We start from the raw sequence: 24115 nt of genomic DNA, 5'->3' as shown, positions 1-24115 counted from the left end.
TGTATGAATTAGACACATTTTTCTTAGCAGGACAGGAAAATGAACAAGTACTTTGTGTTTCAAGGAAAATGTATGGAGTAAAAAGTAAATTCTTCAGGAATGTAGTAAAAGTTGCCAAAAATATAAAATAGTAAAAGTACAATTACCCCAAAAAACAACTTTATTACTTAAATATTTTTATAAACACATTACCTAAGAACCTGGCGGGTTCAAGTCTTGCACAAATGTCTGCTCTCACAGCACATACAAGTCAATTAAGAACACAAACATACTGGTATCAGCTGTAGCTAACTCTTTATTAGATATTATTTCATATTAAATTAGACAAAAGTCAACATTTCCTGAAGACTACTGCAAGTGCTTCATTGGACTGGATATTGGTTTGGAAATGTTTACTTTATTAAATACATAATGGATATCCGATGGTTTCTTGCTTGTTTTTGCTTTGCAAAGCACAACTGACAAGACAAAAATAGCTCCCCCACTCATTTTCTATGCAGCCTTTTGAGGGCGGATGGGCCTAATCAAAGCTACCTAGCAGTGACTGCCAGACTTAAAAATAACTCATACACCTTTTCATCCCAAAACAAGGCAATGCATTCTAAGCAGGCGCAGAACTCCTCTTAAATTCCACTTCCATTCCATTTTCTGCCTCAGCTAAAAACCTGTCTCATCTATTACATATTTTTCATTTCACCTTTCGCTTCTAAATCGTGAAAGGGTACCTGCCCTAGTCAGGGCAATGCTCAGGTGGCAGATGATGGACGGGGGGGGGGGGTTTATCACAAAGTTGACCAATCATTAGTTCAGCCAGGTAGTGTGTAGACGGAGTATATTCTTATGTGCTGAGATGGGACAACTTCCCTAAAATGCCTGTTGTTCCATCCCCTCTTCTCCTTTCCATGCTCGCCCACCCTCCAGTGGAGAAGGCTGGTGGACTCATTGGCTGTCCTCCTTGGTGTAGTCGCCAGCCTCCCAGCGCAGTGCCCGCTTGTTTTTGTGCCTGGTGACGCGGGTCGCCTCCAAGACCTGCAATGGAAGAAATAGCATCAATATCATATTGGACCGGTGATAAAAGGCCTTCGGAGACAAATGAATCAATGGATATCAGCAGAGAGAAGAGCAACCACTTACTTCATTGTTCACATCGTCAGTAGGCTGAATTCCTGCATACTAGAGGTAACAGAAAAGTCTAATTCAACAACTAGCACACTGTCATTGTAGGATACAAAACCTATGAATTGAGAAGTCTCAAAAGATGTACATGGTTTTGCCAACACTATCAGTACTATTTTGTAGGCATATTGCTGTATTTCTTTCCAAACTGTGCCTAAATGTCTTATGTCTATAATGGATTTTCAATGTATGTAGACAGCATCAATAACTACAGTCTTTCCTCACAGCATTCTCTTCCAGCTTCAGTTTGATTCTCCTCTCCTCAAAGTCCTCTAGCAGTGTTTCGGTCAGGCCTTTTTGCGTGGGGATCCCAGGGGAGCCACCCATCTCTACCCACGGGCTAGCAGGCAACAGAGGGGAAACCCTGCTCACCACAGGGGAGCTGGGCCTTGGGGAGCCCCATGGCTGGGCAGTGACTATGGAAAAGGAGGGAAGACGGGCAGTGGGACGAATGGAGGTGGAAAAGCGAGATGCGCTGTCCACTTTATCGGGGGGAGAGAAACATTGAGTTAACACATATGCTTGTAATTGTGTTAAGAGTACATTCAAAATGTAAGTCGAAAGCAACATGAAAACTACAGTGCCTTCAGAAAGTACACCCCTTGACTTGTTCCACGTTGTGTTACAGCCTGAATTTAAAGGTGGATTAAATTGAGATCGTTTTACTGGCCTACACACACAACCCTGTAATGTCAAAGTGGAATTGTTATTTTTAATACGGTGCAAATTAACCTCACACTACCAGTCAAAAGTTTGTACACACCTACTCATTCAAGGGTTTTCCTTTATTTTTACTATTTTCTACATTGAAGAATAGTTAAGACATAACTATGAATTTGTAAGTCGCTCTGGATAAGAGCGTCTGCTAAATGACTTAAATGTAATGTAAATGTAATGAAATAACACATGGAATCATGTAAAAAAAATATATATTCTAAATATATTCTAATATGAGATTATTCAAAGTAGCCACCCTTTGCCTTGACAGCTTTGCACACTCTTGGCATTCTCTCAACCAGCTTCATGAGGTAGTCACCTGGAATGCATTTCAATTAGCAGGTGTGCCATGTTAAGTTACATTTCTGGAATTCTTTTCCTTCTTAATGCATTTGAGCCAATCATTTGTGTTTTGACAAGGTAGGGGTGGTATACAAGAAGAAACCCCCTATTTGGTAAAAGACCAAGTTCATATTATGGCAAGGACAGCTCAAATAAGCAACGAGAAAAGACAGACCATCATTACTTTAAGACACGGTCATCTCAGATTGACTGACCATCTGAAGGGGAGAGTTTTGGCGTTGGAGTTCCAGTTAAATACATTATGAGGATCTCGGGTTTGTCCCAGTTAATCTTATATCCTGATATACTGCTGAATATGTTGATTGTCGAGAGCACGTGTTCTAATGATCGATTGGGTTCTTGTACGAACATCAGAATATCAGTGTAAAGACATATTTTGCAAATCGGATCCCTACAACTGAACTGAATTATCAAGGCTTGTGGTGAGCTAGAGAGAAGTTTAAACCATTTGCATATAGCTGTACTAAAACCGAATTCCTCGAGTGCCAAGTTCAGGAAGGTCATATTGACTCTATTCGGGAAGCGAGATGCATGTTGTCAAAGAGGCGCCTGTTGACTAGTGTCAGACTTTCATAAAACCCTTTTGATCAGAATGTATTATTTTGGGAAGAATAGTTTCTAATCTGTTGGCTTTGCAAATTATTTTCAAACTTATTTTTTGACTAGGAGAATGATTAAGGCGGTGTTCATATGCGGAAGGTTATTAGAGCAATACACATGCGCAACCATATTTAACCCATAAGAGTAAGCCCTGTCTAAGCCGGCGGAGGGGTTCTACTAAGCTATATGCAATTGTTTAAAACATTTGGGAAATAAGGGGATAAATATATTCATACAACTCAGTAGGAAGTGGAATTATGTTAAATGAAAAGCTGAAATGTCTTGTGTCAAGTATTCAATCCCTTTATGGCAAGCCCAAACAAGTTCAGGAGTAAAAATGTGATTAGCAAGTTGCATGGATATACTGTGTTACATAATTGTTTTTATCACTACCTCATCTCTGTAACACACACAAACAATTATCTGTAAGGTCCCTCAGTCGAGCAGTGAATTTCAAACAGATTCAACTACAAAGACCAGGGAAGGATTTCAAGGACTCGCAAAAAGGGCACCTATTGGTAGATGGTGAAATCCCTGCTTTTTTTAAAACCAAGAGGCTAATGGGGACTTTAAAAACAGACTAATGGCTGTGATAGGAGAAAACAGAGGAGAAAACAGAGGATGAATCAAGGAAGCCTGTACAAATATTCCAAAACATGCATCCTGTTTGCAACAAGTCAGAAAGCAATTAACTTTTTTATTCTAAATACAAAAAGTGTTAATGTATGTTTGGGGCAATGTATGTTTGGGCCATGTTTTCATGCATAGTGGTGGCTGCATCATGTTATGGGTATGCTTGTAATTGTTAAGGACTAAGGATTTTTTTCAGGATAAAAAAAAGAAACTGAATGGAACTAAGCACAGGCAAAATCCAAAAGGAAAACCTGGTTCAGTCTGCATTCCACTAGACACTGGGAGATGAATTAACCTTTCAGCCGGACAACACCATAGAACACAAGGCCAGATCTACACTGGAGTTTCTTACCAAGAAGACAGTAAATTTGTGGCCGAGTTACAGTTTTGACTTAAATCTACTTGAAAATCTATGGCAAGACCTGAAAATGGTTGTCTAGCAACCAATATGACAGAGCTTGAAAATTTTTGAAAATAATAAACTGGGCCAAGGTTGCACAATCCAGGTGTGGAAGCTCTTAGAGACTTACCCAGAAAGACCCTCAGCTGTAAATCGGTGCAAAATTGCTTCTACAAAGTATTGACCAAGGGGGTGAATACTTATGTAAATGAGAGACTTCTGCATTTCATTTTTTATACATTTGCAAAAATATGTATTAAAAAAAATATGTATGTTTTAATTTTGACATATGTAGAGGAGTGAGCAAATACATTTAATCTACTTGGAATTCAGGCTGTAACGACAAAATGTGGAATAAGTCAACAGGTATGAACACTTTCTGAAGGCACTGTACATGAAGATAGCCGAATTGTAGTCATACCATTGTACACACTTGACTATGAAAATGGACACTGATAGACATCTTGCCGTAACACTAGTTTTAAAAAGGCCCAGTGCAGTCAAAACTATGTTTTTCCTGTGTTTTGTATGATATTGTACATATGAAACTACACTATATGACCAAAAGTATGTGGACCCCTGCTCGTCGAACATCTCATTCCAAAATCACGGGCAATAATATGTAGTTGGTCTCTACTTTTCTGGGAAGGCTTTCCACTACAATTTGGAACATTGCTGCGGGGGCTTTCTTCCAGTCAGCCACAAGAGCATTAGCGAGGTCGGGCACTGATGTTTGGTGATTAGGCCTGGCTCGCAGTCACCGTTCCAATTCATCCCAAAGGTGTTTGATGGGGTTACGGTCAGGGTTCTGTGCAGGCCAGTTAAGTTCTTCCACAACGATCTTGACAAAAACAATTCTGTACGGACCTTGGTTTGCGCAAGGGGTCACTGTCATTCTGAAACAGTAAAGGGCCTTCCCCAAACAGTTGTAAGCACAGAATCGTCTAGAATAAGGGTGAGCAGTGCCAGTCCTCGAGGGCCTGATTTTTGTCAGTTTTGCCACAGCTAACACACCGGACTCCAATAATCACCTAATCATGATCTTCAGTTTAGAATGCAATTTGATTAATCCGCTGTTTTAGCTAGGGATGGAGAAGTGTGACACCAATCAGGCCCTCGGGGACTGGAGTTGCCTCCAGTGGTCTAGAATGTCATTGTATGCTGTAGCGTTAAGATTTGCCGTCACTGGAACTAAAGGGCCTAGCCCGAACCATGAAAAACAGCCCCAGACCATTATTCCTCCTCCACCAAACTTTACAGTTGGCACTATGCATTCAGGCAGGTAGTGTTCTCCTCTTATCCGTCATACCCAGATTAGTCTGTCGGACTGCCAGGTGGTGAAGCGCGATTCATCACTTCAGAGAACACATTCCACTGCTCGAATGGCAGCGAGCTTTACACCACTCCAGCCGACGCTTGGTATTGTGCATGGTGATCTTAGACTTGCGTGCAGCTAATTGGCCATGGAAACCCATTTCATGAAGCTCTCGACGAACAGTTCTTGTGCTGACGTTGCTTCCAGAGGCAGTTTGGAACTCAGTCGTGAGTGTTGCTTGCAGTCCTAGCTACATTTTAGCTTGAGAAAGTTTTTGCTAAAATGCTATTTTTGACCAATTTTATGGAAAACGATTACAGTAAGGTACTGTTTGATATTGAGATAAAGACAGCTGCATTGGCCCTTTAATGTGACTGGAGGTAGAATAATCTTAAGGTCCAGTGCAGCCGTTTAAAAAACAATCTCAATATCAAATCCTTTCTGGGTAATAATTTAGTACCTTACTGTGATTATTTTCAATTCAAATTGTCAAAAAAGAAACAGAAATTGCTTCTTAGCTAAGAACAATCTCAGACAATTTTGCTAGGACTGTCTGGGAGTGGTCTGAGTGGGGAGGGCAAAGCTGAAACTAGCTCTTACTGGCAGAGCAGTTTGGAACTCTTTCTTATTGGTCTATTAACTAATTTTCCACCTAGTGATGTCACCAGGCAGGTCAACACTTCATCCCACTAAAACAGGCAAGAATTTCATGTGGTCTTTTCAAACATCTCTTACACTAAAAGGGCATTATCATAATTTTTACAATATTATTCTACCCTCAATGTGGAAATATGTATAGAACACAGGTCAAGCACGTTTTTAACCGCACTGGGCCTTGAACCACAATTTCAGTGCGTCAGGAAAAGCAGAAATGAAAGAATAAATTATTAAACTTTCACTGTTCTGTTTATCTGACTTATTTGAGCCTTTTTGATGCAAAGTAATAGCCTGTGTGTCAATGATTAATCATGGCTGGTAACACAGCATTGGTTCCTCTGCTCATATATGACCAAAGTACAGGATCTAATTAAGTTTGTCATGTCTTCCAGTCTAAGAAAGCCAGCAGTATACAAGACAAACAAATTCCACTAAAAGCTAGAATTGAGGACATTTGACAATTGGTGCATGTAGACATTTGCTTAATAAATCAAGCCAAAAACAAGTATAAGATATTGCCATCATGAATAATTCCTCTGTTAGGTGGTCTTGTAATTGTATAGATTTGTGTATGGATAAATGAATTGAACCATCCTACCTAGCATTGATACTGGAGTGATAGATGAGTAGGACCATCTGGCCAAGCTCGTCTGCTCTACTGGAAATGAAGGGCTCTCAGAGAAGACAGACTCTTCCTGTTCCACAATGACTCTTCGCAGGCTTTGCGATTGACATGAGTCTTTAGCGTCTCGTTCTATACAGTCCAAGCTTCCTTCCATAGAGGCGGACAGGCCACTGGATTCCCGCAGTTCCCGGAGCTCCTGCTCACGTTTCAGATCCTCCTCAATCTCCTTCTGGATAATATCTGGAGTGTTTGGTCTTCGATGTCGCAGGCCGCCAGAATCCAGGTGCGCCCTCCAGGTTGGAACAGGCTTATCACTCGGTTCAGACACCTGCACTGCAAACGCAGTGGGTGTAGGTGAGGAGGATGACAAAGAGGAGGCTTCTTTAGCCGAGGAGCCTCTGGCTGGAACTGGCTTCTTTCTTTCCATTAACCACGATGGGTAATTTACTATTTCACTAGTACTAGTCTTCACCACCACTGTGACTTGAGCGCTTTCTGCCTTACTGGTCTCATTCCCTTTCAACATGACGATCTCCTCTGGGAAGCTGCTTGGCAGTACTCTATTGAGGTCTTGGGACTCTGAACTCCAGCCTTCGCTGGTGGTATTGACGCTTGGAGTGGCGCTCATGCTGCCGATGTACAACTCGGTCTCTTCGGAGTGCCGGTGAGGGCAGCAAGGGGAAGGGTAGCCTTCCGTATCTGAGCTGCTACTCCTCACAATGACCCTGGGTGATGACCAAGTCCTTTTCATCGTCTCGACCTCGGCTCCAGATTGGTCTCTAAGCTCAAAGATCTTTCTCCGATCCTCCATTTCCTGAGGAGTTCCCCGGTCATACAGACCTGGGACTCTCCCCTGGTGCAGCATGTCTTCTTCCCTCTGGCTGTCCTTTTTGATCTCGCGCTGGAGGAAGAAGCTCACCCGGTTCTTCTTATTTGCCTTGACAGGCATCAGTGGCGGTGTAGGCTGGGAGAGCAGAGACTTGACCTCCACCATCTCTTGGACGTCGGTGTGCTTGATGCCCCGCAATCGCCGAAGACTCTCTTCTCTCTCCTGAGCGATACGAATCTCCCTTTCTATGGGCGTCTCTCTGTAACCACTTGCCGGTTGGGTGCCCTTGCTTTCTGGCTGAGGGTTGTCATTGGACATGCTTCCGTCACTTGTGTAGCCAACACTGGTGTCACCCGATAGATCCTCCAGCCCAGAGTCAAGGTCATCAAACAGGCTACTCTGCCTCTTGGTTACCCTCTCCTCTGTGCGGTACACCTTTCTGCCAGCGACATTTTCCCCTTTGTCCTGACGTTTCACTGGGGTTAGACTTTGGTTAAACCATTCCGCAGAGTGGTAGTCTTTTTTCTCACTCCTTGGTGACAGCAAGCTGTCTTCTGACTGCCACAGTCTTTGTGGTTTTAGAGAGCTGGGACTCTGCAGGAATGGGTTGAGCCTCGACTGTTCCATCTTTAGGAACTGCTCCCGTGCTGCGCTGAAGTTGATCTGTTCGTTGTCGATGGTGCATGGCTCAGCTGCTGGTGTGAACTCAGATTTGGTGCTGCTTGGCCCGTAGCACAAGCTGAACCCTTCGAGCAACTTGTTGGGTGATTTGCTGAGATCCAGGGTTTCAAGTGCACTCCACTGCTCTCTGAATGTGGCAATCTTTTTGGGGGCTTGACTGTGGATGATCTCCTGCCTAAACTGCTTCTCCTCCTCCTCCGCCTTGAATTGGGCACCGTTGGTGTTCACCTGGTAGCGGGAGTCCTCGTCGTCCTCGAACAGACTCCCTGGCTTCTTCCCACCGGCGTACGCCTGCAGTTTGAAACTGCCTTCCTCTTTCAGGGTCGCCAACTTGGCTTGTCTCTCTGGGGACACCATCCATGCTTCGTTCATCTCCGCCTCGGGGCTCACCGGATCATCCACAAAGGAGTAGAAGCCATGTTGGGAGCCCGTGCTCCCTGCACTGCTAGGGCTACTGGGTTGCCAGTCTTCACTGGTGTTGCCGCAATCTTCCTCTGACACCGCCACCTGCCTGGCCTGCACCACCACATCCCGAGACACCTTCTGCTGGGTGGATACGATAACTGTGGACTGGGTGCGGGTCACGGAGATGCTGTCAAAACTGAAAGCCGAAGGGTTGCCATTCCGGTTGTAGTTCCAGCTCCTGTCCAGACTAAAGGGCTCATCGGTGGTGGGGCTGAGCATGGTGCGAAGGTCTACTGCCAGCTCCAGTTTGGGTGACATGGGCTGAAGCACCCATTTTCTGGGTGTGCTTTCCATGGTTCCTTGGAATGTGGTGTCTTCCTTTGTAGACAGTGAGATTTCTGCAGCAGGAAGCTGGTGTGATTGGCACACTATCTGGTCTCCCTCCTCCTGGGTCAACACATCCTGGGAATCGTCAGGTGCAGCAACTGAGAGTCTCTGCAACCAATTTTTTAACAAAAAAGTCAAATAAGCCAACACTTAAGCAACATAATAATTAAGAAAGATTAAATGGTTAAGTGGCAACTGGATCATTATAACCAATCAAACGAGCTCTCCACTGTCCAAATAATTCTAACAATTTATCATAATTACAATTCAATATTTTATTGAAAACACTGAGTAGCTCTATCTTATCAATGAACCTACCAGGTACAACCCCAAATCAGTAAACACGGGCACCCTCATAGATGTCATCCTAACTAATTCGCCCTCCAAATACACCTCTGCTGTTTTCAATCAAGATCTCAGCGATCACTGCCTGCATCCGTAATGGGTCTGCGACCAAACGACCACCCCTCATCACTGTCAAACGCTCCCTGAAACACTTCCGCGAGCAGGCCTTTCTAATAGACCTGGCCAGGGTATCCTGGAATGACATTGACCTCATCCCGTCAGTAGATGATGCCTGGCTATTCTTTAAAAGTGCCTTCCTCACCATCTTAAATAAGCATGCCCCTCTCAAAAAATGTAGAACTAGGAATAGATATGGTCCTTGGTTCACTCCAGACCTGTCTGCCATCGACCAGCACAAAAACATCCTGTGGCGTTCCACGTTAGCATCGAATAGCCCCCTTGATATGCAACTTTTCAGGGAAGTTAAGAACAAATATACCACAGGCAGTTTGAAAAAGCTTGCCTTAGCTTTTCTAACAGAAATTTGCATCCTGTAGTACTAACTCACTGGTCACCATAGCGGCACCCACTCGTAGCACGCGCTCCAGCAGGTAGATCTCACTGGTCACCCCCAAAGCCAATTCCTCCTTTGGTCGTCTTTCCTTCCAGTTCTCTGCTGCCCATGACTTGAACAAATTTCAAAAATTTCTGAAGCTAGAGACTCACATCTCCCTCACTAGCTTTAAGCACCAGCTGTCAGAGCAGCTTACAGATCACTGCACCTGTACATAGCCCATCCATCTACCTACCTCATCCCCATACTGGTATTTATTAATTTATTTTGCTCCTTTGCACCCTAGTATCTCTACCTGCACATTAATCTTCTGCCGATCTACCATTCCAGTGTTTAATTGCCTATTCATTTCCTTAACTTACCTCATTTGCACTCACTGTATATAGACCGTTTTATTTTGTTCTACTGTATTATTGACTATGTTTTGTTTATTCCATGTGTAGTCGTATGTGTCGAATTGCTACGCTTTATCTTGGCCAGGTCGCAGTTGCAAATGAGAACTTGTTCTCAACTGGCCTACCTCGTTAAATAAAGGTGAAAAAACATTTGAAAAATCTTTGCATACAGTGACAATGGCTGTTATTACCACGTCACAGATATTACAGAACACGGCTTGTGCCACCAAGATGAAATGAGTTGCATAACACTTCAGGGGTTTATGGTTTACAGGAATCTGTTTAACAGGGGAAATAAAATTTTAAAAAGTTGTGCAAGACAGGATGCTGAGATTTTCTTTGGAATGCCAATATACAAGTTGCCAATAACATTTACAGCTTAAAATGTAATGCATGAGAACGAGAGACCATGTTTGCAGTGAACCTAGCTGATCAGGAACGACACGGGAACTCAAACTGGGAAAATGTAGAGCAAACCAATGTGTGAGATGGTCTAAAAAAAGATGTTTGCATTGGTCTAGAAGGCAACTAAGGAATGTTAAGCTGGTATGCAAGGTGAATGACACACAAGGTTCAATCATCTCAGTCAGACCTCTATTTATTGCAAACCTTGAAGTTTCTGTATGGAGTATTACCAGATCCATTGCTGTGATACTGTATAAAGGTCTGTATGAAGAGCCATAAACACTGTCTCTTCCCATCTTAGCCAAGACATTCCGATTCATAATATTGTACATGGATTGTTTATTAAAAATTGTTTGTTTTTATTATTATTTTTTAAATCGGCACAACTCATACAGTCAAGCTTTTATATACTGACAAAAATATAAATGGAACGTGAAACAATTAACAATTTTACTGAGGGACAGTTCATATGAGGATATCAGTCAATTGAAGAATATTCATTAGGCCCTAATCAATGATTTCACATGAGAATACAAGTCTCGCAATGGGCCTCAGGATTTCGTCACGGTATTTCTGTGCATTCAAATTGCCATCAGTAAAATGGTGTTCGTTGTCCGTAACTTATTACTGAGTTAGTGTTAAATATAAGGAAATCAGTCAATTGAAATATATTCATTAGGCCCTAATCTATGGATTTCGTGACTGGGAATACAGATAGATGTATCTGTTGGTCACAGATTGTTTAAAAAAAAGGTAGCAGTGTGGATTACCAGTCAGTATCTGGTGACCACAATTTGCCTCATGCGGCGTGACACATCTCCTTCGCATAGAGCTGATCAGGCTGTTGATCGTGGAATGTTGTCCCACTGCTCTTCAATGGTTGTGCGAAGTTGGTGGATATTGGCGGGAACTGGAACACGCTGTCGTACACGTGTTGGACATAATGCCAAATTCTCTAAAACAACGTAAGGAGGCAGCTTATGGTAGAGAAAGTAACATTAAATTATCTGGCAACAGCTCTAGTGGACATTCCTGCAGTCAGCATGCCAATTGCACGCTCCTTTAAAATATTTCTACGTTGTGACAAAACTGCACATTTTAGTGTGGCCTTTTATTGTCCCCAGCATAAGGTGCACCTGTGTAATGATCGTGCCATTTTATCGGCTTCCTGATATGCTAAACTTCTCAGGGAGAGAGATTATCTTGGCAAAGGGGAAATGCTCACTAACAAGGATGTAAACACATTTGTGCACCAAATTTGAGAGAAATACACTGTGTGTGTATGGACCATTTATTTCAGCTCATGAAACATGGTACCAAAACTTTACATGTTGCGTTTATATTTTTGTTCAGTGTAGTTATTATCAACCATTATCAATTTATTCAAGCAATGGATTCATCTTAAACCTGCAGACATGCACCTAGAGCAGGGCTCTCCAACCCTGCTGCTGGAGAACTACCATCCTGTAGGTTTAGGGCATCGTTTTCTAATAATTAGCTGGTTATTATTGGTTACAACTGGGGTTGGAGAAGCCTGCCCTGGAGTGAGACCTGGAGTGTGCAGCTACAGTTCCTTTTCAAAGTGCCTAGTTGTCAGAAGATATATGAAGAACGATAATGAGGGAGAGAGGGGAATGTGTTCACTCCTTCCTCACACAACTCATCTGGAGGTGGGAGTACTGACACCCGAGCAGGATATTAGATACTCTTGGCCAATGAAAACAGACGAGTTCCTCTTCACTCGACTGATGTAGAACTAACTACACTGGAGGCTGGGTGCAATGGCGGGTTGACTTGTCAATCATTTTTTTATATGCCACACAAAGGATTAAAAGGAAAATATTTCATGGCAACTAGCAGTATCACATAGAATCTCGATAGCACTTTTGGCATAACAGCATACTCTAGCATAACATGCTCACTGCTATTCGAGCATGTTGGCTAATGAGTAAAAACCTATAGCCCCTGGAAGCTTCCACTCCATTCAACATTGTAATTTCAATTGACAAAACAATCTTGCATTTCACAATTGTCATTGTAACCCTGCTGACACAGAATTATTAAACTAATCATGACAGATGCACAACACTAGACAAATGGACCGGAGTTTACCCAGTCCTAACCTTCCCTGAGATGCCAAGACGTTTGGCTGACCTCAGAATAAGCTCTTCAGCAAATATACATACATTTTGGGTTAAAAAGTAACGCACTATCCCAAGAGTTCTAAGGCAGCCTGCAGTGTGTGTATGCGCGCATGTGACCACTTGTGTGACAGTGGACTGTGTACCCCTGATAAGCTCTTTTCAGTGCCACTTTCTGGAATCGGCCCTCTGCCCTTTGCTCATTGGCTGAGAGAGAAGAGGAGTGATCGGTGGGGGACAGGAGATACACAAGTGTCCTCGCCTCCACTAATTTAATACCTCACACTGGTGTGTGTGTGTGTGTGTGTGTGTACACACCACACTAGTTCCTGTCAGTAAAGTGCCTATTGTGGCATGGATCAACTAAGGCCAAGTTGCATGTAGCACACAAGATAATACAACAAATTACGCAATAAAGATTTTGCCACAGATAAGTCGTCCCCATTAAAACCTTCAGACTTATTCAAGGCTAATATATATATATATATATATATATATATATATATATATATATATATACACACACACACACACACACCGGCTGTCTGAAATAAATGCCCAAATACATGTTGTCATACCCTACAGCTTATGTCTGTCAACCATACAGATTTCAAACTAGTTTTTATGTCTTGGAAGGACAACCATGCCAACTGCTCATTAGAGCTCTACTAATCAAAAACAAAAAAGGAGAGAACATTTAGCAAATTAACAATGTGATGGTGTTCCCATGGGTATAGGTTGTGTAGTTACAGAGACCAGGGTATACAAGGTCCTCCTCAAATAGGGTAGGCTGTAGCATTTGGAGAAACATGGAGCCATTACTTGATACACACAAAAAAAAGTGTATAGGGAAATAGACTTACATTAGGCTTACTTCCCTCAGTCAATGCACAAGGGTTTAATTTGACATCAACTTTTGAAAATAAGTAGAGGTCATTATTCAGTAATGTAGACAGTGTGACATTTGTAAGTCGCTCTGGATAAGAGCGTCTGCTAAATGACTTAAATGAAATGAAATGAAGATGGAAAATCCAACCATAGTGTCTTCTAAGCTAATGCACCTGATCACCAAACTACCACTTAACTGAAGTGATTACAATTCATAGATAATGTAAGTATCGATAATGCCATTGAAATGCATTTGGATCAAAAGTACAGTTAATTTGGGAAAATTAAGTAATGAACCCTACCTTAATTAGTACACCGCAAACAAGACACAAGTTTGTTGTCTTGTGTCTCCCGCTCTCGGTCTTTTGAGCACCCTCGAGCACAGGCAAAGTTCAGCCAATATCATGTCAGTTATTGAAGCCACACCCTCTTACCGAACAGCAAAAAGTGCACAAGACTGACAAACCGCTATAACAAAGGTAGGGAGAGAAGAGAAACCCATTCACGTCACCAAGGCAAATCAAACAAGACGACCCAGATGAAAAATGACCTGTGGTCCAAACTGAAGTCCGTAATTAGTTGATTATTTGTCAGAGAGTCAGAGAACCCTGGCCTAAGGGAATGAGTTGGCTAATTTCCTGGTGATCATTTTGTGTCTCAGTACAGAAGCTTCCTTCTACTTTCCTTCATGACATGACTTGGCAAACTTACGGAAACATGTCCATTCCCTTTACCTATCATTGGTCTCATAAGGAAACAAAAACAGAACACACAAAAGTACTGAGACATCATCAGTATGAGACATCAAAAGTACTGAGACATCATCAGTATGAGACACTGAGGAAGTACAGCTCCCGCTCAGCCCAGTCAAAACTGTTCGCTGCTCTGGCCCCCCCAATGGTGGAACAAACTCCCTCACGACGCCAGGACAGCGGAGTCAATCACCACCTTCCGGAGACACCTGAAACCCCACCTCTTTAAGGAATACCTAGGATAGGATAAGTAATCCCTCTCACCCCCCCCCCCTTTAAGATTTAGATGCACTATTGTAAAGTGACTGTTCCACTGGATGTCATAAGGTGAATGCACCAATTTGTAAGTCGCTCTGGATAAGAGCGTCTGCTAAATGACTTAAATGTAAATGTAAATGACATCAAAAGTACTGAGACATCATCAGTATGAGACATCAAAAGTACTGAGACATCAAAAGTACTGAGACATCAAAAGTATGAGACGTCAAAAGTACTGAGACATCAAAAGTACTGAGACATCAAAAGTACTGAGACATCAAAAGTACTGAGACATCAAAAGTACTGAGACATCAAAAGTACTGAGACATCAAAAGTACTGAGACATCAAAAGTACTGAGACATCATCAGTATGTTGCCTGTGGACTGTTAAAGAATAATCTTCCTTTGGGGTTGACGTTCACCTGAGAGGATGTCACTGCTACAGCTAGTCCAGTGGAAGAGCTTGAGTCATCATGGCCAAAATGTTCATTACTTAGAAATGCAGAAGAAATACATTTTTTTTTTTACATCAAATACTGATTATGGCTCTAGATGGCAGGAAAAAAAGTTGTTTCCGGTGTCTTTCACCCCCCAGCCATGCTCACATACTTTGTGTCCCCTCAGACTTTTGGGGTGCATTACACCCCTGATAAGAGGGCATTCCATATAAAAGGGCATTCGCTCTGAGAAATGGGAAGGTTCACACTGAACATAGCGTTGCTGCGCTCTAGTGGCTACCTTGTACATTTACACCAGAGTATTTCAATCAACTGTGTCACTCTGAATAAAAATTTGAAGGGGTCATGACAAACATAATGTGGATCTCAGTTTAGTTTACTAATGCAAAAGGAATGTTTGTGATTGTGATCTACTTCACACCACTATGGTCTTACATCTAGGAATCAAATGCATGACAGATGAAACAGACATTAAAAATGGGTACGATTGAGAAGTATTTGTCCAAAATGACATTTAAATCAATGAAAGCCATAGTTAAAAACATTTCCCAATATCATGGAAAAGGTAGGAAGAATCTAGGCTGCAACAGCTGTGGTACAAACATTAACAATGCAGATCCAACTGTGTGGGATGTTGATTGTTGGTAAATGGGGGGTGGGAGGGGGGTGGAGAATGTCAAAGCAAAACAAATTGTTAGCCTGCAATCAGGATCCCTTTAACATTGTTGTAACTACACCGGTCATTGTGTATTTGCGGTAAGGGTTGTCTTACCTTGGTCTCATGCTCCATGCTGTTACACAGCACCTGCCAAGGAGGAGTGTACTTGAACATCCTGCAGTGTGAGTGTATGTCTATCTGTGTAAGAGAGCACTTGTGTGTGTTACAGCTTGTTGGTGAACGTGTTCAGGTAGCTCTCTGTGTGACAGGATTCAAGGCTAGGTGCAGGGGGGCAATCAAGATCAACTCAGGCCAGGTGTGCTCATTCTGAGACAAGAGAGGGAGGGAGGTAGAACACTCAACAATGGGAAAGACAGTACATTGAATTTGAATTCAACGTTTTGAGGTAAGACAGAACATGATAAAACAAAATATTGATTAAACTAACATTTTGGTGAACCTTCCAGTTGCTTTTTTGGTTGATTAATCCTTACGTTTTTTTTTCATCTGGCAATTAAAAATGACTGTACACATGTCATAAATGTCCATATTTGAGTACACAAGGAATACGATTTTTTTGGTCAGTAGCTTAATCAAAGACCCCCACCCCCCCTCGCCCCATTCCTTAACTCACCTCTCGGTTCTAGACTTGCCCTCCTAGACGTCTGGGTTCTCCAGCAGGTGTTCTGTCGTCTGGATCTGCACCCCCCTCGTATCCCCTACTGTGTTAAGCCTAACAGCTGGGTCTCCGGACTTCGCTGGTGTTTTGGTCTGTGGTTTGGCCCTGACTGGACCCCTCCCTGTTACCCCCCACGCCTCCCCCCAACGGTATCTGTCACTCGCCCCTCTCCACCCCCCCCCTCCACCCCCCCATCACCCTGTCCATCAAAGCTGCTAGTCCAGAGATATTGACCAGTTGTGGTGGGGGAGTGGGTGAAAAGGGAGTGAGAGGGTAAGGGGGGGTTCCAGAACACAAAGCGTTGGGTGGCGTGACTGCTCCCATGTCTGTTGCTGAGGACAGGGGAATTGCAATGGAATGCTGCTGACCATCACAAAGTGCCCGGACAAAAGAGGAGCCATCTGTGCACACGCGCGCACACACAGTCCCGCATCTACCAACAGTGACTGTGTAGCCAGGTGACTGTGTCGATGACAATGGCCGTGACAATGGCGCAGCAGGTCTTAGATTAGCAGTGTAAAAACATTGCATTGTGGTGCATAAGTGGGCAGGACCTTCATTCATAGAAAAGGACTGTGAGGATTTCACAATGCAGGCCTTCGAGATCGATGCAAACCTCAAGGGGGATTTCAACTTAGTCTAAGAACCAAGGCTAAAGACACACAGACACACTTTCACAAATGTGTACTGACAGAGGTGAAAACTAGTTTCAAGATGGAGGGAGGGAACACACAAACAAAACAGAGACCGGGAGACCTTTGAAGCACATCACATTTTTATTAGTCTTTTCAAACACTTTCCTCTACAGCACTTTCCAATTCGTAAGAAAGCAGACCTTCACAACTAACAAAGCAATACGAAAGCAGCAGTTTGTGGGCACTCACTCTATTACCTGGGCCCTCCACTGACTGACTGCCATGAGCGCAGAGTCACTGGGGAAGGGACAGGGATCTATGAGTCTACACTAGAGGATGAGAGAGCGACAGACATTTTGTTTTGCACAAAGACATTTATATGTAGATATTTATATATGCATTTACAAAAAATAGGCCTGGCCGGGGGCCAGACTACAAGGCATTGGGGGTGTGTAGAGAGAGAGAAAGCCAGAACTGGAATGTAAATATTGATAAGAACCAACAGGGGGTGCTGCTGCAGAGTCATCAATCAATCAAATGTATTTATAAAGCCCTTTTTGCATCAGCCGATGTCACAAAGTGCGATACAGAAACTCAGCCTGAAACCCCAAACAGCAAGCAATGCACCACGGTGCAGGCAGTGCAGAGTGGGAGGAGCTGGGGAAGCCAGGGGCGACAAGACTCACTGCCGCTGCACCAAGCTCACCAAGAGGGAGGGGCCAAAGAAGGAAGGGTGTTGGGTATTCAACAGGAGCTCGAGGTAAAAGTTACCCTTCACCACAGATCTAGGATCGGATTACCCTATACCCCTATCCTAACCTTAGACATTAGGGATAGAAAAATATTTGACCCTGCATTTGACTCCCGCTACTGCTCAGTGAGGGCACTTCGAGTGGAGGTGTCCATGCGTTACCCCTGATAAGAATGGCATTGGCATTCATTACCCTTCATAAGAACGACATTGACATTTGTTTACCTTGAAGCTCAAAGTTGATGGAGCAAAATGTGCTGCACCAATAGAGCAAACACGATTAACATTGTCATCTTGTTTCCGAAGGTGGCAAGTAATTCTTTCCTCTATCGTCATCTTAGGAAGGTATCATGCATGTCTTCTTCAACTTAAATGCCACCATATTTCACTGTGAAGTGGATGGACAAATTTGATTTCGCTAAAGTCACCAATGTTCTCTCTGACTCTAATAGTAGGGGCGAATAGTTAGACCAGGAACGCCATTCGTTTCAGTTCGATCAACCTAAGTGCATTTGTACGGTTCATGTTTTTCCATTTTGAGATGAATGTTGCAAATGTTTTCTTAAAAGAAAAAAAAACATCTAAAACAACACAGTTTCTGCTTCAAATAATCTTGGCAATGGTACCAATGAATCACTTCCTTGTTGAGGTGTCTAGCAAAATGACTCTTGCTACTGTTTCCTATTGCAAATCGAAATATCTGTGATTTTCTTCAAACACAAGTTGCAGAAAATAATATCTAACATAATATCTCATCTTCTGCAGTCAGATATGACAGTATCAATGATTTAGCACCACAGAAACACACCACCCACATGCAGCCATCCCAGCATGTCATGTGCAACCAAGTTGGCAGTGCCAACATATGAAATCCTTTACCCCACCTTTAATATTGATATGGACCAACCTAACCCATGCCAACCAACAGCCACTGAGCCACATGTACTGTATATGTAGTGAGCTGTTAGCTAGAAAGTATTTCAGAAATAAAAAGGCATAATCATATATAAACACATACAAAGGAAGGGATGGACCATGGTTCAATGCTTGGCCCTTTAGATCATTGTTTGGTGTAATATACTGATGACCTTAAATCCAGTCCTATATGCTGTACCTAGATGGTGATTCGTTAGCATGGGAGTTCTTGCATAGGTTTGGATCCAGCAGTGTGGGAATGTGACTTGACGAGGACCGGTCTTCAGTGATGCCTGAACGGATCGAAGGCAGTGTTTTTGTCGGGACAACTTCTAGACCAACAACCCATGCTGACAGTCCTATAGAGTAACGCACATGTCTGTGGCCCTCGTCGTGACCAGCGCCCACTCACAGAGACAAAGAGCAGTCTAGAGAGTCAGGCCATGTCACACTGACTGTACATTGACTGTACACTGACTGTACACTGAGTCAGCTTTTTCTGCTCCTTCCTCCTTGCTGGATGCTGAGCGGCATATTGGAGAAGGTGTCGGCATATCAATGATTGCCCTGCCCATTTGAACGCACAGGAGGAGGTGGGATTGAAGGGGATTGGCAAAATACATTTGTTTCATGATATATTCTACACGATGAAATGAATAGATGTTCCATTCGGGTTTTTTCTACAATGTACTGGATTCACTAGCATTATTCTGACAAGGCTTATCAGACCTTGTTATCAGATGTTTATTTTATTTATCTATGTCCATCCAGTTCTTGATTTGAACCCTCACAAAGACGTTTATTTATTTAACCTTTCTTTTAACTAGGCAAGTCAGTTAAGAACAAAATTCTCATTTACAATGAGCCAATTGTGCGCCGTCCTATTTGACTCCGAATCACAGCCGGATGTGATACAGCCCGGATTCGAACCAGGGACTGTAGTGATGCCCTCTTGCACAGAGATGCAGTGCCTTGGACCGCTGCCCCACTCGGGAGCCCAATGACATACACCGTTAAAATAACCTATAGAGCTCTATAAATATCAATGGATAGGTACAAATGCACATGGAACAATATTAAACGAGGATTAGGCAAACATCACCCAAGGTCGGTCAACCTCTTGCTGGAGAGAGCTCACACCTTTGACTCACTTCAAGATAACGCAGACCATCCACTATTTAGCCATCTTTGAAAACAAAATGTTTGTTTTATTCTGCATGCGAATAGTACATGGACCACGTTTACATGGTCCACGTGTCAGTGCGTCGGTTGAAAAGATCTGGCTCCTAGCTTGACCAATTCAACTCAACTGACTCAACTCACCACTGGAAAAATACACTGGACAATAATAACATGACTCTCAGCTCAGCTGGAAATTTGGCTCCAAGATGGCAAAAATAAGTAAGAAGTAAAATATTCTATAGCTACAGGCACCCATAATGCAGCAAAAACGCACACAAAAGTAAAACACAGCTGTTCAATTTGAGCTACACCGCAAAAAAAAATATCTGTGAGGAAAATAAAAATATTATTGCAACATTGAATTTGGAGTGAAATTTGCCACTCCCTGTGGAAAAGGATTCTGTCAACTTCTAGGACTGTAAAAATGTTGAAATTCCATGCTTTTTGCCTCAGGCCTAGCATGTTGATAGATAGATACACTGAATGAAAAGTAGGCCTACTTCAACTTTTGTTTGGTTTTGTTTCCCTTAAATGACAAAACTAGGGCCTAACAGTAGAGTTCAAACAGGAAACCAAATACCCTTAAAGTGAAGCTCCTTCCACACCAACTCTGAGGGCGACATACAATATGACCCCCAACCCCCTCCAAATGGCACTCATCCTAAAAGTCTGAATGGAGCAACTTCTTACAGTATTTGCAACACCGTTTAGTATATGCGCTGCTGTGCCAAGGTTGAAAACAACAGACTATGCTCTATGCACCAATTCCACAGTAGTTGATATCCAACTGAAAATCTTTTGGACGTTGGAAGGGCCTGTCCAGGCCGACCATCATATCAAAACACAGTTGTTGGTAGGTCATCACATCAGGAGCCAGAGCTTGGATTATGTCATTGAGTTAAAGTAAAAATAGTTAATACTGTTATCACAAAGGCATTATTTATTTTAAAGGCGTAGTTGTATTCTTGGTAATGTAGTTAAGTGGGGGTGAACCACACAAACGTCAAGGCTTACACAGGGACATTCATTTCATCAGTCTCAAGCTTCGGTATGAAAGACCTTCACGCATGTTATTCATTTCATTACTCGTGTTGTCGAACTAGTGTAGTTGATTTGGGCGCAGGAAAATGACCAAAAAAAAATAAGCGAGTAATTGTTTTTTTCTTCCAGAAAGAAAAGAGGTGATGGGGATTGTGGGTAGTGTAGTGTAGGATGACATAAGGACCAATGAGGCCATTGTAATCCAACACACACACATTCAAACACACATCCATGCATGCTCATACACCCACTCACAGATATCCATACACACACACACACACAGTACAATGATGTCATCAATATCACGTCTCATTGCATGTCACTTCCAGATAGCAGAGTGGTTGGTGTCTGTCTCAGAAATTCCACAGTCCCTTTTCTTTTTTCTTTCTTTCTGGAAAACAAAATCCAAGAGAATTCTTTAACAGCTTTATCAGTCATAAATATTTCCCCATGTTTTTATCTAATATGCACTAGCAGAGGACAGAAAGCACAACGTATAACATGCTTCTGTCAGGGCTTTTTCAAAAAATAAAAAAAGTCAAATAAATATATCTTTAAAATAAAGAATTTATATATTTAGATATATAGAGACATATATCTGTCCTTCATACAGAAAGTTAAGATTACAAAACTCATGACGGTGTATTAGAGATGTCATTTAAAAAAAAGCTTGTTGGACAATGCTGGGTGTGTTAACGAACCAGTTCCTCTGTCTTTCTCTCCCTCTATCTTTCCTTTTCTATCTCCTCTCTCCCTCAGAAACCTCAAAGTGTGAAAACGCAGGGATGGCTCGCCTTTGGCACCATCCGTTTCAATCACAACCCAAAATCATACAAAAGTTAAAAGAATGAAAGGAGAAAAATGAAATGAAATATATAAAACAAGAGATGAAAATGAAGTTGAGAAACAACAGCCGGCTATCAAAAGATACAGAACATTTATGCCTTTTTTTGTCGGGAGGGGGGCTAACGGGAAAGGGGTGAGTTTTTGTTGGGTTTTTTTCACGCTATGGTTGTTGTTGGTTTGTCATTTTCTCCTTGAAAAGTCAAGTCCCGGGGGGAATGCGGCCACACAACGGTGGCTCACATGATGGTGCAGCACTTGCAGGGCTGCTTTTCCTTATTGTTGAGCTCAGTGGCGCCCCCCTCTGGCTCGCCCCCCTTCTCCCCCACGGGGGCCTTCTCCTGGGGGGTCTTAACGGGATCGGCGGCACTGCCGTTGGGCGGGGGCGACTGCTCTTCCTTGGTGCCTCCCTCGGTGACGGTCACAGTGGCGGGGTTGGGCCCCACCGTCACATTCTTGCCCTCGCCGTCCTCGATGACCACCAGCTGGGCCTTGACGGTGCCCTCCAGGCCCAGCACCTTGTTGGTTTCCGCCTCATCCTCCACGCTTTGGTAGCCCATGAACACCATGGTGACGGGGTTCTCGGCACTGGCCTCCACCTCACCTCCACCTGGCTGGGGACTGGCGCCGCCCGCCTTGGCCTCCATGCCAGTGATCTCCTTCTGTGGTGTCGTCTGCTGCTCCGCGGCTAACTCAGCATCGGTGGGGACGACGGGGGCAGTGGAGGTGGCACCAGCGGTGGTGGCGTCGCTCATCATGGACTCGTCGGCTTTGTGGATGAGCTCGTCCACCTCATTGGCGCTGAGCTGGTGGACCCCGTTCTCCCCGTTCACCTCGTGTACCACTACGAGAGAGACAGGGACAGAGAGAGAGAGAGAGAGAGAGCGAGAGAGACAGATGTGTCATTGACAGAAGATAACCAGAGCCTTCCTCATGAGAGCATGGATAACTAGGCCCTGTTCAAATTCTTTAAAAAATGCATCCTTCCTTGAAGCAATCATGAATGATCTGATACAACCAAAGGAATGTCATGGACCTATGGCTTCCACCTAGCTCCTATACAATTGTTTAAGATCCTTCGAGAAACAAGGAGAGGGGGGCTATTTAATGCGATGCCTTTTTCCCCACAAACCTCCACTCATAGAACAATGACGTGCTCTGTAGCTGACCAGTGATGGCAGTCACAGTCAAGTCGCAGGGAAGGAAGCAGGTGAGCGAGGAAAGCAGACAAGGAGAGGAGAGCAGCTGAAAGAGAGCAGGGGGGGAAACAAAGCGAATGCCACAGCTGCTGCATCAGGAGCCCAGTGCTCGTTGTCTGTGTCAGGGAGCAAAACAGGTGCTACAGGGACACCAAAAGTGCAATTTCAAATGAGTTCTGAATGTACTGACTGTGTTTTGCGCCAATACATAATAGCCCAAGTTCACGTTCACAAATTGAACTATTGAAGTAGAATTATTGGTTTAAAACCAGGTCTATAAATAGGGTTGGATTTATTGGTTACCCTGCAACACTGTGTCATGCTATGCTTAATTATTCATTTTACTTTACGAGAAGTGGTAATATCAAGGTAATAATATCTAGCGTCAATAAGTGGATTCAAGGCAATCATTATATGAGCTTATATATGCCAGTGAAAATGCATTGTCAAGTTTATTGAACCACAAGATGTTTGTCTTTCAGTGGCCATGATCAGACAAGCAATGTCTGTAATAACTATTATTTTAGGTAGACTTGTCTCAGGTCATATATTACAATGTAATTTTTTCTTCTTCTGATATTACAATGCCTTCCAAAAGTATTCATGCCCCTTAACTTGTTCCACACTTTGTTGTGTTGTGGCCTGATTTCAAAATGGATGACAGTTTCTCTCTCACCCATTTACACACAATACCCCATAATGACTAAGTGAAAACATGTTTTCAGAAACGTTTGCAAATGTATTTAAAATAATGAAATACAGAAATATCTAATTTACAAAAGTATCCACACCCCTGAGTCAATACTTTGTAGAAGCACCTTTGGCAGCAATTACAGCTGTGAGTATTTCTGGGTAAGTCACTAAGTGCCTTCCAAACCTGCATTGTGCAGCATTTACCAATTATTATTTTAAAAATTCTTCAAGCTCTGTCAAATTGGTTATTCATCATTGCTAGGCAACCATTTTCAGGTATTTTCATAGATTTCCAAATAGAGTGAATCTCCCAGGGTCTGTTGGAAAGCAGACTGAATCAGGTTTTTCTCTAGGATTTTGCCTGTACTTAGCTCCATTCCGTTTCTTTTTATACTGAAAACTCGCCAGTCCTTAATGATTAAAAGCATACCCATAACATGATCCAGCACAATTATGCTTGATAATATGGAGAGTGGTACTCAGTAATGTGTTGTATTGGATTTGCCCCAAACATAACACTTTGTATTCCAGACAAAAAGTTCACCTCTACGGGATCGGTGTCCCTAAACCGGGAC

General features: G+C 42.9%; 2 protein-coding genes across 6 annotated transcripts in view; both read right to left on the bottom strand.

The window, feature by feature from the left end:
• Window positions 1–277: 277 nt before the first annotated feature.
• LOC123997212 (mitotic spindle positioning) lies at window positions 278–16397 on the bottom strand. 3 transcript variants are annotated; one of them, XM_046301376.1, is made up of 6 exons: window positions 16237–16397; window positions 15717–15929; window positions 6460–8896; window positions 1402–1658; window positions 1135–1173; window positions 278–1029 (listed from the first exon to the last, which is right to left on the bottom strand). In XM_046301376.1, the coding sequence occupies exons 2-6, from the start codon at window positions 15774–15776 to the stop codon at window positions 940–942; spliced, it is 2883 nt and encodes a 960-aa protein (XP_046157332.1). In that variant the 5' UTR covers window positions 15777–15929; window positions 16237–16397; the 3' UTR covers window positions 278–939. The 3 variants fall into 3 exon arrangements, with proteins under 3 accessions (XP_046157332.1, XP_046157333.1, XP_046157334.1); XM_046301377.1 differs by having other exon boundaries at window positions 1402–1592; XM_046301378.1 differs by lacking the exons at window positions 15717–15929; window positions 16237–16397 and adding an exon at window positions 13779–13933.
• Window positions 16398–18741: 2344 nt separating this feature from the next.
• palm1a (paralemmin 1a) overlaps window positions 18742–24115 on the bottom strand; it is a 58226-nt gene continuing 52852 nt past the window's right edge. For all 3 annotated transcript variants that reach the window (XM_046301373.1, XM_046301372.1, XM_046301374.1), the window contains one exon: window positions 18742–22492. In XM_046301373.1, the coding sequence (XP_046157329.1) occupies window positions 21888–22492 (605 nt within the window). In that variant the 3' untranslated portion in view covers window positions 18742–21887. The remainder of the gene's footprint in view (window positions 22493–24115) is intronic.

The sequence above is a fragment of the Oncorhynchus gorbuscha genome, linkage group LG15 (genome assembly GCF_021184085.1).
Source record: "Oncorhynchus gorbuscha isolate QuinsamMale2020 ecotype Even-year linkage group LG15, OgorEven_v1.0, whole genome shotgun sequence".
NCBI classification, from domain to species: Eukaryota; Metazoa; Chordata; class Actinopteri; order Salmoniformes; family Salmonidae; genus Oncorhynchus; species Oncorhynchus gorbuscha.
This window is presented reverse-complemented; position numbering and strand designations above follow the sequence as displayed.